At 41.5% G+C, this 12,215-nt stretch overlaps 1 protein-coding gene across 2 annotated transcripts in view; it reads left to right on the top strand.

Moving 5' to 3' along the window:
• Window positions 1–12,215, top strand: part of CP (ceruloplasmin) — a 65,776-nt gene that overhangs the window by 35,412 nt on the left and 18,149 nt on the right. For both annotated transcript variants that reach the window (XM_047784376.1, XM_047784385.1), the window contains exons 10-15: window positions 193–343; window positions 2,529–2,741; window positions 3,575–3,782; window positions 6,226–6,365; window positions 7,515–7,643; window positions 10,791–10,897. In XM_047784376.1, coding sequence (XP_047640332.1) covers window positions 193–343; window positions 2,529–2,741; window positions 3,575–3,782; window positions 6,226–6,365; window positions 7,515–7,643; window positions 10,791–10,897 — 948 coding nt within the window. The remainder of the gene's footprint in view (window positions 1–192; window positions 344–2,528; window positions 2,742–3,574; window positions 3,783–6,225; window positions 6,366–7,514; window positions 7,644–10,790; window positions 10,898–12,215) is intronic.

Below are 12,215 nucleotides of genomic sequence, written 5' to 3'. Positions count from 1 at the left end.
CAAAAAATCACACAGAGATAGCAATCCAAACTCTGGTGGTCAAGAAGAGTATTTTGTGAGCTCTGTTTACAAAGAAGAATGGAAACTTGTGTTCTTCTTTCTTTGGCAGGTCTGTGCATAAATAGTATTGTGTATATGGAAGTCTTTCTGCTTTATTTAGTCTGTCTTCATTGTTCTTGTTTTGATTTACAGAAAGATGTAGACAAGGAGTTCTATTTGTTTCCCACAGTGTTTGATGAGAATGAGAGTCTACTTTTGGATGATAATATTCAAATGTTTACAACAGAACCTAATAAGGTGGATAAAGAAAATGAAGACTTTCAGGAATCTAATAAGATGCACTGTAAGTACTACATTATCCACTGATATAAAGCTATTGCAGTACTGCACATGTAATGCTTTTAATTAAACCGAAATACTAATAGCTTTGCCTGTTGATTAATTTTCTTTCTTTCCTCTTTTTTTTTTTTTTTTTTTGGTCTTTTTAGGGCCATACTCGAGGCATACAGATGTTCCCAGGCTAGGGGTTGAACTGGAGCTGTAGCCTCTGGCCTACACCACAGCCACAGCAATGCCAGATCCGAGCCACATCTGCGACCTACACCACAGCTCACAGCAACAACAGATCCTTAACCCACTCAGCAAGGCCAGGGATCAAACCTGCGTCCTCATGGATGCTAGTCAGATTTGTTTCCGCTGAGCCATGATAGGAATGCCTAATTTTCAATAAATGATTAAATGCAATAGTGTTCTAAGGGTAATATTGTTGGTTATTTAATACATCAGTCAATTGAATCTTCATTTCACTTCATTCAGAATAATAAAACATACAAAACATGCCAGTTAGCTGCATGGTCCTTAACATATGGCCCCTGAATCAGCCACCTCGCCATCACCCAGGGACTGGTTAGAAATGCAAATTCTTGGCTCCAACCCTGATGTACAGAATCAGAGACTCTGGATGTGGGGCTAGCAATCTGTGTTTAACAAATATCTAGGTTATTCTGACATACGCTTAAGTTTGAGAGCTACTGGATTAGATGTTTTTCACATCTGTGGCTTAACAATGACAGGCTCTTTTATGCTCTCTGTTCTCAATGAACTTCAATGATTCTCACCCTTGATTACATATAAGAATCCCCTGGAAGTTTTTAAAAACTAATAAAAGTGGAGTTCCCATTGTGGCGCAGTGGTTACCAAATCCGGACTAGGAACCATGAGGTTGCGGGTTCGGTCCCTGCCCTTGCTCAGTGGGTTAACGATCCGGCGTTGCCGTGAGCTGTGGTGTAGGTTGCAGACTCGGCTCGGATCCCGCGTTGCTGTGGCTCTGGCGTAGGCCGGTGGCTACAGCTCCGATTGGACCCCTAGCCTGGGAACCTCCATATGCCGCGGGAGCGGCCCAAGAAATAGCAACAACAACAACAATAACAAAAAAGACAAAAAACAAAAAAAACCTAATAAAACTATTTTTTAAATGTTCAGAAAGGGAGTACCCATTGGCATTCAGCGGGCTGAGAATCCAACTGGTATCCGTGAGGGATGATGGTTTGATCCTTGGCCTTGCTCAGTGGGTTAAAGGATTCAGCATTGCCTGCAGCTGTGGTATGGGTTGCAGAGGCAGCTCAGATCTAGCATTGCTGTGGCTGTGGTGTAGGCCGGCAGCTACAGCTCCAATTCAACCCCTAGCCTAGAAACTTCCATATGCCACAGGTACGGCCCTAGAAAAGTAGGGTGGGGAAAAATAAAATGCTCAGAAAAACCTCCAGAGATTTTTTTTTTTTAATTTAGTTGAAACTTAGCATCAGATTTACTTTTTAGCTCCCAGTGTAATTCTAAAATGCAGTGATCTTTTAGAGACAGTTAACTTCTTGTTCAAAATGCCCACATCACTAACAGAGGACATATGAAAAATCACTGTAGCTAGATGAAAACAATGTAAAGTTGTTGTTTTTGAACGTATTGATGCTAGTCAACTGATGTTGTTTTGAATTGTATTGAAGCTAGTCACACTACCCAAAATCTTTAAAATACTCCTTTTGTTTTTGCATTTCTGCCTTTTGGAAGAGTCCAGAATATTATCTGTTAAAAACAGTGGTGAGAGGAAACTTCCTGCATATACTCTTCCCTGTTACTCAAATGAAGCAGAGAATTTTCCATTCAGAACAATGAACACATTCCCAGCCTACAGTGCCCAGGGAGAGCTGATATTATTTATCCATTTGGCTGCTCACAAATGTGGCTCCTGAGAGAACTGAACTGGCTTGCTGGGATGAACAGTGAGATTCCCAGGGCCCAGACTGTCAAGAACCCAGCATCTAGTTCTACCCCTTTCAACCAGGGCCTGCCTGGAAGTGCTGGGTATAGAAAGGAGTTGCAGAGGTGCTCCTGACACCTAAAAGGGTGGGCAGGCCTAAATGGATCTTTTAAAAATGAAATAAACCCAGTTGGTTCTGGAAAGTCTGGGAGATTGTCTTAAAGTAGGACGTAAGATGAACCACTTTCAAATTATTGTTTCCCAACTTTTACAGCCATGAATGGATTCATGTACGGCAATCAGCCTGGTCTCAATATGTGCCAAGGAGATTCGGTCGTGTGGTATTTATTCAGTGCTGGAAATGAGGTCGATGTACACGGGATATACTTTTCAGGGAACACTTACCTGTCAAGAGGAGAAAGGAGAGACACAGCAAACCTCTTCCCTCAGACAAGTCTTAGGCTCTTCATGCAGCCTGACACTGCAGGTGTGTTCCTTTAAAGTCAAATTTCTATTGGATCGATTGGGGTGGTTTTGGCTTAAAATTCTGTGTTAAGAATTCTGTGTTAAGGGACAAGTTCATCCCTTCCCCAAGCCTCCCAACTACAATTCCTTCCCTTGGAAGGTAAGTCTGGGCAACTATCAGCTAAGTATATTCTAGATAGGTCCATTTCCTGTTTATTGAGGGGAGGGAAGGGAGCAACAAAAGAGTGGCCTGAAGTTTCTCCTACTTCCACCCAGCCAAATCCTCAAGATGGTCTCCTTTTCGATTATATGATGCTTTAAAGATAGCTGACACATCAGACTAGAAAGGCATTGACTTCCATAAAGCCTCTGCATCTAAATTTCTTGTTAAGTCTCGGTAGCCTAGAAGTAGTATTGGCTTATTAGTTGTTGGCAATCAGTTATCCTATACTAGAACTATAACCATGCAAATTCAGACACCTACAGAACTGGTTTTGAATGAATAAAACACACTAAAACAAAAAATAATTTTAACCAAAACATGCAAATATGCCAACCTACCTGAGACTTGATTTGGTTCATTATATGCCACTAAAATGCAAGACAGGTCCAGTGTCACCTTTCCCTGTATTAGACAAATATAACAGTGAACAAAAGAGATCAAGTGTCTCCTTTCATGGAGCGGAAATTCTAATGCAGGAAGACAGACAACAAGCAGGTATATTACATGTGTATATTAAATGGTTATAAGTACTATGAAGAAAAATAGGGCAGGGGAAGGGGCTGCTGGCCACCGTGGGAAGGTGGATAAAAATACTCTGGGGAGGTGACACGTCTTCTTATTTCTCATTCCAGGGACTTTTGATGTTGAGTGCCTCACAACTGATCACTACACAGGAGGCATGAAACAAAAATACACTGTAAACCAGTGCAAGCAGCTAAATGAGAATTCATACCTCTACCTGGGAGAAAGGACCTACTACATCGCAGCAGTGGAGGTGGAATGGGATTATTCCCCAAGTAGGGAATGGGAAAAGGAGCTGCATCATTCACAAGAACGAAAGTAATTCTCCACACTCTGACTCCCAACTTTTTTTTTTAGCTTTCTTTTTCAGAGGAGCAAGAATTAGGCTACAATAAAAACCAATGAACAGGAATTCCTGTTGCAGCTGGGGGTAAGGAACCCAACTAGAATCCATGAGGATGTGGGTTCAATCCCTGGCCTCGCTCAGTGTGTTAAGTGTCCGGCATTGCTGTGGCTGTAGTGTAGGACAGCAGCTGTAGCTCCAAGTCAGTTCGTAGCCTGGGAACTTCCCTGTGTTGCACATGTGGTCCCAAAAAGCAAAACCAAACAAACAAACAAAACAAAACACAACAAAACAAAACCCAATGAACAGTTGCATTAAACAATAACAACAAAAATAGCAAAAGTCTTCCTAGGGATCTTCTTCATTCATTTCTGCTTCTCTTAATTTTCTCACAGGAAAATTTTCATTGATCTCATTTGATTCTAGTCACTCATCTTACTTTCTTTTCTTTTTTTTTTTCTTTGTCTTTTGTCTTTTGTTGTTGTTGTTGCTATTTCTTGGGCTGCTCCCGCGGCATATGGAGGTTCCCAGGCTAGGGGTCCAATCGGAGCTGTAGCCACCGGCCTACGCCAGAGCCACAGCAACGCAGGATCCGAGCCACGTCTGCGACCTACACCACAGCTCATGGCAACGCCGGATCGTTAACCCACTGAGCAAGGGCAGGGACCGAACCTGCAACCTCATGGTTCCTAGTCGAATTCGTTAACCACTGCGCCACGACGGGAACTCCATCATCTTACTTTCTTTTCTATTAGACGGTCTTCTCATACTCGTGTGCCCCTGTCATGGGCTTTCAAACTTAAACCAAAATTAATTGCTACATTTAGAACTAAACTAATTTTCTTTACCAACTGTTTGTGCTTATCTTTCCTCCAAAGATTTCATTATTTGCCTGGTAATAAATTATTTCACATTCTTACAACTATTTATTATGTATGGAAGAAAACACTTTAAATTCTTGAGGTCACTAGAGCAGATAGTGATCTCTGTTCCAAGAGTTTACAGGAAAACATGGTTTGAAACAAACCAATAACATATATACTATGGAATGTAAAAGTGCGTTCGGTGTGAATAAATGTAAGTCAAGGATGGTGATTTGGGCTCCAGAAACAATACATTTAGAGCAGCATCACCTGGCACTTCAAGGTAGCTCTTTTGTACTTTGCCAAGCACTCCCCTCTACCATCTCATGTCATGCGTTAACCCTTCATGGATATGATTTGAGAGATCAGGGTAGGTGTGTGTTCAGATTACCAGATCACATGACTGGAAATCTGTAGCTGAGTGATGGTTAGCTGGTCAGGTTGACTGAGATGGTAAGTATAATTTGCGGTGTGAGGGAGTAGAAGGTTATTTCAGTGAAAGGTGTAGAATTGTCAAAAGTGCCATTAGGGAGTTCCTGTTGTGGCTCAGTGGTTAACAAATCCAACTAGGAACCATGAGGTTGCGGTTCGATCCCTGGCCTTGCTCAGCAGGTTAAGGATCTGGCATTGCCATGAGCTGTGGTGTGGGTCGCAGACACGGCTGGAATCCCGCGTTGCTGTGGCTCTGGTGTAGGCCAGTGGCTACAGCTCCGATTCAACCCCTAGCCTGGGAACCTCCATATGCCGCAAGAGCGGCCCAAGAAATGGCAAAAAAAAAAAAAAAAGTGCCATTAGGAGTTGATGAAAGCATTAGGTAAAGGGAATGGCTGGATAAAGGGCCATTTCAATTCCTATAGACCACAAATACTGCAGGACCCAGACAACGCTTCATTGATGAAATCTAGACCCGTGACATTTTAGAGTCATAAGGAAACAGAGATGATCTCATCGCATACTTCACTGCAGGGGTGAATAAAGTGAGACTCTGACTGACACTGACTAGCTGGAGGTCATTTTAGCTGGTGAGAGAGTCAGGGTCAAGACTCAATGTCTCCAATCCTAGCTAGGTATGGAGTTCCACCATACCTGTCTGTTGTTTTGGGGGTTTTTTTATATTTTTTATTGAAGTATAGTTGACTGATAGTGTTGTGTTAATTTCTGCTGTACAGAAAACTGATTCAATTATACATTCTCTTTAATAGTCTTTTCCACTATGGTTTATCCCAGGCTATAGGTCCCTGTGCAATAAGTAGGACCTTGTTGTTTATCCATTCTATATATAATAGTTGCATCTGCTAATCCCAAATTCCCAGTCTATCTCTCTCCTACCCCCACCCTTCCCCCTTGGCAACCACAAATCTGTTCTCTGCATTTGTGAGTCTTTCTGTTTTATAGATTCTTTCTGGCTAGAATAAGAGAGTGATATTACAAACTAGCGTAATTAAATTAAAATTATATTGTTATTCAAAATTTCAAACTCATCTTCCACTTTCCTTAAGACAAATACTAACCTTAATTGTGTGTGTGTGTGTGTGTGTGTGTGTGTGTGTGTAAGTGTTTCAAATGCATTTTTAGACAAGGGAGAATTTTACATAGGCTCGAAGTACAAGAAAGTTGTTTATCGGCAATTCACTGACAGCACGTTCCAAGTTCCAGTGCAGAGAAAAGCTAAAGAAGAACACCTGGGAATTCTAGGTACTGTCACAGTTCCAATTCATCAGGGGTGGGTTAGTGATGTAGTGCTATGTGCAGTGAGAGTCAGTCCATGTCTGTGTGTCTAATTTTCTTGGTTCATATATTAAGATTATTCAAATAAAAATAAAAAACAATAATGACTCAATAAAATGAGAAGCCTATATTTCTAAAAATATGGCATAATAAAATATTACTAACTTCCATTAGAAACAATGTATTATACCCCATATACTAATGAAGTCGTATATATTTGGTGTTTAGCAAATTGATGCCTGTAGTTTTGACGAAATGGCTAGAAATTACTTTGTACTGAAATTCTTAACTGAATTCTCCCTGTTATCTCACTCCTTCAGAAAAAAGTCATAGCTATTTACTTTTAAAATTAAGATGCAAATGATTAACTCCAAGAAATGTACATATAAATAAGGAAATAAGGAAAAAGAAAAAGTATTATGGTGCACAAGGCTGGGGAAAAGTTGCCTTCAAATTTTCAGAATCACTTTAAGAACATCAGAATTGGGAATTTCCTTGAAAATCATCAAGTGCAGGGGAAGCCACTCTGAAGCCCACTGTGTTTCTACACTGACAGAATTCCCTTGGGCTTGCGGATCCTCAGTCCCTGGAGTAAGACACTCAAGGGAGAGCAGAGTGGCATTGGTGCTGGGTCCCAGAAATTCTCTCAGGCAGGAGACAAGCTAAGACTGGCTCAGGAGTAGGAATGGGAGGGATCGTCCTACCTGACCTTTCAAATGCAGAACAGTCCTTAATTCAAAGGGAGATCTGGAAGTCCAGATGTTGAGAAATGACTCCTGGCCAGGGTAGGGTCATAGCTGACACACTATGATTAGCCACTACCCTGCAGGGAACTTTTAGGACAAAACCTCCCTCCACTAAGACTCGATGAAAGATGCACCCATGGTCTCTGTCTTTAGAGACAGCCATAACTAGTGTTTTTATCTGAATCTTCTGGGACCAGGTTTAAATCCAAGACACTACAGTGGAGGCAGGGGCGGGGGAGGTGTGTGTGTGGGGGGGGAGACAAAACATCCTTAAAGATAAAAAAAGTTACATATTCTTTTCTTTTATTACTGAGTTAGAGCTTCCAATCTGATAGGTATATAAACCAGTCTTCCTTTCCACTCTTGCCAGGTCCACAACTTCATGCCGATGTTGGAGACAAAGTAAATATTGTCTTTAAAAATACGGCCACAAGGCCCTACTCAATACATGCTCATGGAGTGAAAACGGAGAGTCCAACAGTTATCCCAACAGTACCAGGTATTTATGGTGGGAGGAGGGGTGCATTTTAATAGACTTTACAGCCTTTCTGCACACAACTGTTATCTAAATGAGTGCATCATGAGGGAGTGAAGAAGGAGGTGGTTAAGAGGGCATGCAGGGAGGTGGGTCTGTGTACATGTATGCCTACATGCATATAACAACAACAAAAAAAATCCATAGAACTATAAGGAAAAAAAAGAAAAAAACAACTGGTGGTACTAGAGACCTACATATACTCAAGGTTAAGTAGCGGAGATGGCCTCCCCCAAAACTTACGGTACTAGAGACCTATATATACTCAAGGTTAAGTAGCAGAGATGGTTCCCCTAGAACACACCCCAAATAACATTTACCATGTGGCTGAATGGTTCTATGCCTATATCCAAAGACGAGTTCCTTCCTGCTGTATAGCACTGGGAACTACATCTAGTCACTTACGATGGAGTATGATAATGTGAGAAAAAGGAATGTATATGCATATGTGTGACTGGGTCACCTGGCTGTACAGTAGAAAATTGACAGAACACTGTAAACCAGCTATAATGGAAAAAAAAAATCATTAAATGAAACAAACAAACAAACAAACAGACCGTGTCCTAAGAGCAGAGGCTGCCACTGGAGTTTTAAAACCCCCAAATCTAGCCCAATATCTGGCATTGTACTAGCTCCTTAAATGTTTCTTTAATTAATACAGAGTAAAAATGGAAACAGATTAAATACACAGATGTGTATTTTAATAAAAACTGTATTTTCCTTCTATTAGATAGAAAGGTGGCTTCTAGAGAAGGACTATTTCTCAGTAATTTCTTAGTTCCCAAATATACCAAGTGAGAAAAAATATAGAGTTGTCCTTGGAAATTGTGGGGAATAAAAATAAAAAGCCTTGCCCATGTGACCCTTACACTTTTCTAAGAAAAACAATAAATAAATATAATCTCAAGTTGCCCAAAGTGCTTTGAGAAAAGAGGAAGGCAGATGAGACAGTGTAAGTGACAAAAATACTATTGTGGGGGGAGGGCAGTCAGGAAGGCTTCTTTGAGGAGGTGCCACCAGTGAAGACACCTACATGATAAGAAGTAATGAGCCACAGGGAGCTGTAGAGGGAAGGTATTCTAGGTCCTGAATGGATGTGGACTTGGTGGGTCTGAGGAATGGCATGGAGGCCAGAGCAGAGCAGAGCGAACAGGGTCAGAAGGTGATATGAGATCCAGGGAAGGCAGGGAGGCAGTGGGAGGGAGGGGGAACCTCAAGACGCCATGGTTACCACTTCATATTTCATCCTAAAGTCCCATGTGAGGGTTTGAGCTGGAGAGTAATGAGCTAATGAACCTCTTTTTTTTTTTTTTTTTTGTCTTTTTAGGGCTGCACCTGAGGCACATGGAAGTTCCCAGGCTAGGAGTCAAATTGGAGCTGTAAGCCACCAGCCTACACCACGGCAATGCCAGATCCAAGCCACACCTTTGACCTACACCACAGCTCATGGTAATGCCAGATCCTTAACCCATTGAGCAACTCCATGGATCAAACTAGTCAGGTTCCTTACCACTGAGCCACAATGGCAACTCCCCCATTAACATTTTTTAAAGGATTGTTCTGGCTGGTGTGTGAATAAGTGACCATGGGGGACAAGGGCAGACATCTAGGGGCAATTAGGGTTCTACTGCAATAATCTGGGTAAAAAATTAGTAAAACTTAAACCAGGTAGGAAGCAGCTGAAGGAGCTGTGGTGTTCTGGTTCTGTTTTAAAGGTGGTGCTAAAAGGACTTGCTGAACATTTGGTCATTAGGGAATATTAGGAAAGGAGGAGTCAAGGACAAGCCCAAGGCCACTGATGGCAAAGAAGTTTGGGGCAGATAGAAAAAAGAAGGAAAGGCTATTTTTGGCTTATGAGAATAAGACTATCGAAGAGACAGTACGTTCATGTGATGAATCTATGGTTTACGCTTTCTCAGTGAAATGTTCCGCTTACAAAAATGGTAAGGACATAGGGGCAGGTAAGATGGAGGACTTGAGGAAAAAGGAAAACATCTACCATATCCTCATGTCCTCCTTGATTCCCTAGTAAAGGTTTGTCAGACTCCGGCTAATTAAAGTCTAACATTTTGAATGTTGAGATCTGCATAAATGGAATGGACAGTGAGTGAACATGGCTGAAAGTCAAGGTCTTGTGAGCAGTTGTATAGGAAACCCTGAGGATACTGGCAGCAAAGATCAGGCTGGAGAGGAACCCAGAGCAAATGGAAGAAAGTAAAGACCTTGGCAAGAGAGACGGATGGAGAAACTGGCCATTTTCCAAGTGTGAAGGTCCACGGTGTGGTTGTGTCCTGTATGTAACAGAGTTGTCACAGAACAGTGTGTGGTATGACAGAATGAGAGGGACAACAGAGGTCACTGTGACAGGTCAGTGATCCATGAGGTCAAGAGGTCTAATGACGGCTCCCTGCCTGGAACTATGAAATCACTGAGGATAATGGTGAAAAAGGAGAAAAAGCAGGCCATGTGAAGCTGAAGGGATTACAGAGGATGGTCTAGATAAGACACAGAGAAGTGGAGAAGGGACTAGCACTGGGGGAACATCACTTGGGAGGTGGAAGAAAAAAAAGGGTTTTAGAGAAATAGATTTCAGGCTAAGAAAAGAATGGTTGCAAAGTTTCTACAAATTGTGATATTGGAATTGCCACCTCCTGGCTTTGTGGTGTGGCATGTATGTCATGGCTAGTTAATTCAAAACTGACAAGAAAATATAAAAGTGTGTCATACAGTTGGTTTTAAAACTAAATTCTTGAAGTTACCGCTGTGACACAGAAAGTTAAGGATCTGGTGTTGTCTCTGTGTCGCTTAACCCCAGCCCAGCACAGTGGGTTAAGGATCCAGCATTGCCACAGCTATGACATAGGCTGCATCTGCAGCTCAGATTCCATCTCTGGCCTAGGGAACTTCCATATGCTGTGGGTGTGGCCAAAGAAAAAACCCCAAATTCTTGAAAACAACTTTGAGGACTGCTGCAATTTGAAAATAATTACTTTGCCATTTCCAGTTTCTGGGTCATTGGTTATCAAGGCTTCAATGATAATTTGATATATATATATATACATCAAATACATACCAAATATAACCAGGTATGTTAAAACTTGATTTACTTAGGTGAAACGCGCACTTATGTATGGAAAATCCCAGAAAGATCTGGAGCTGGAATAGATGATTCTCCTTGTATTCCATGGGTTTACTATTCAACTGTGGACCAAGTTAAGGTAAACTTTAAATCATTTGTGTTTTGTGCATATTCCTCAGATGGACACACAATTAAAGGAAGATGTCATTAGAATTTTCCTGTGGTCCAACTCTATGACTCTAAAATCACAGGAAAGTAAGCTACTCTGTAATTCACTTTGGTTTCTTTTTCTTTTTTGGTTTAAGGATACAGTATCAATGTGTTAACTCTATGACTACGGATTATGGTTACCACAGAATTAAATATTAACACGGTATTTTATTTCCCTTTTGATATGAAAATACATTCAACTCAAAGAACTGAAGTACATGATTTCAGAGTCCATTACATGATAATAAAAATGATGACCCCAGCAATCAACCACAGCACAGCTAAACCTATTTGATTAAATCTTCAGAGCCCAAAGGCCCTCACAACTATAAATCAGAACATGTATCTAGACTTTTATAGAGTTAAACCTCTAGTCCAAATCTCTCTTGCGTTTCAGACATGTCTGTATATATACACCTGCCTACTAAACATCTCTACCAGCATGTCCCACAGGGATGGGAACTCAGCAACTCTACAATGGAAACAGATCTTTCCCCACCTCATCCTGTATTCCCAGTTATAATAAATAGCACAAATACTAAACCTACTCATTTGTGCAAGCTACAGTCCTAAATATAAAGTATCTACTTCTTACCTCTGGCTTACCCAGACAATTCACCCCCTACATAGAGCTCAGTCCATTCCACCTAGCACCACAGATCAGGTGCTAGTAATTTGCCTCAACTACTGCAATGACCTCATAGTCTCCAGTATCTTTCCCATACAAGCCTTCCTTCATTCCACCTCCAGGATCACTGGTCCAATATACAAATATGCTGCCACTCCACATTCAGTTTTTCAAGGGCTACTTATGACCTATAGCACAACATCTAAAATTCCAGAACATAATCTAGCTCAGGAGTTCCTGTTGCAACCCAGGGGTAATGAACCCAACTAGTATCCATGAGGATGTGGGTTTGATCCCTGGCATTGCTCAGTGGGTTAAGGATCCAGTGTTGCTATCTGTGGTGTAGACTGCAGACGTGGCTCAGATCACAAGTTGCTGTGGCTGTGGCATAGGCAGCTGTTGTAACTCTGATTCAAACCCTAGCCTCAGAACTTCCATATACTGCAGGTTCGGCCCTAAAAAGGAAAAAAGAAAATTCAGCTCAAAGGCCTATTGAGACCTAATCTGCCAGAGTTCCCAATGTGGCTTAGCAGTAATGAACCCGACTAGTATCCATGAGGATTCAGGTTTGATCCTTGGCTTTGCTCAGTGGGTTAAGGATCTGGCATTGCCGTGAGCT

Source organism: Phacochoerus africanus, chromosome 1, assembly GCF_016906955.1.
Source record: "Phacochoerus africanus isolate WHEZ1 chromosome 1, ROS_Pafr_v1, whole genome shotgun sequence".
NCBI classification, from domain to species: Eukaryota; Metazoa; Chordata; class Mammalia; order Artiodactyla; family Suidae; genus Phacochoerus; species Phacochoerus africanus.
The sequence above is the reverse complement of the archived record's forward strand: the minus strand, read 5'-3'. Positions and strand labels throughout refer to the sequence as shown.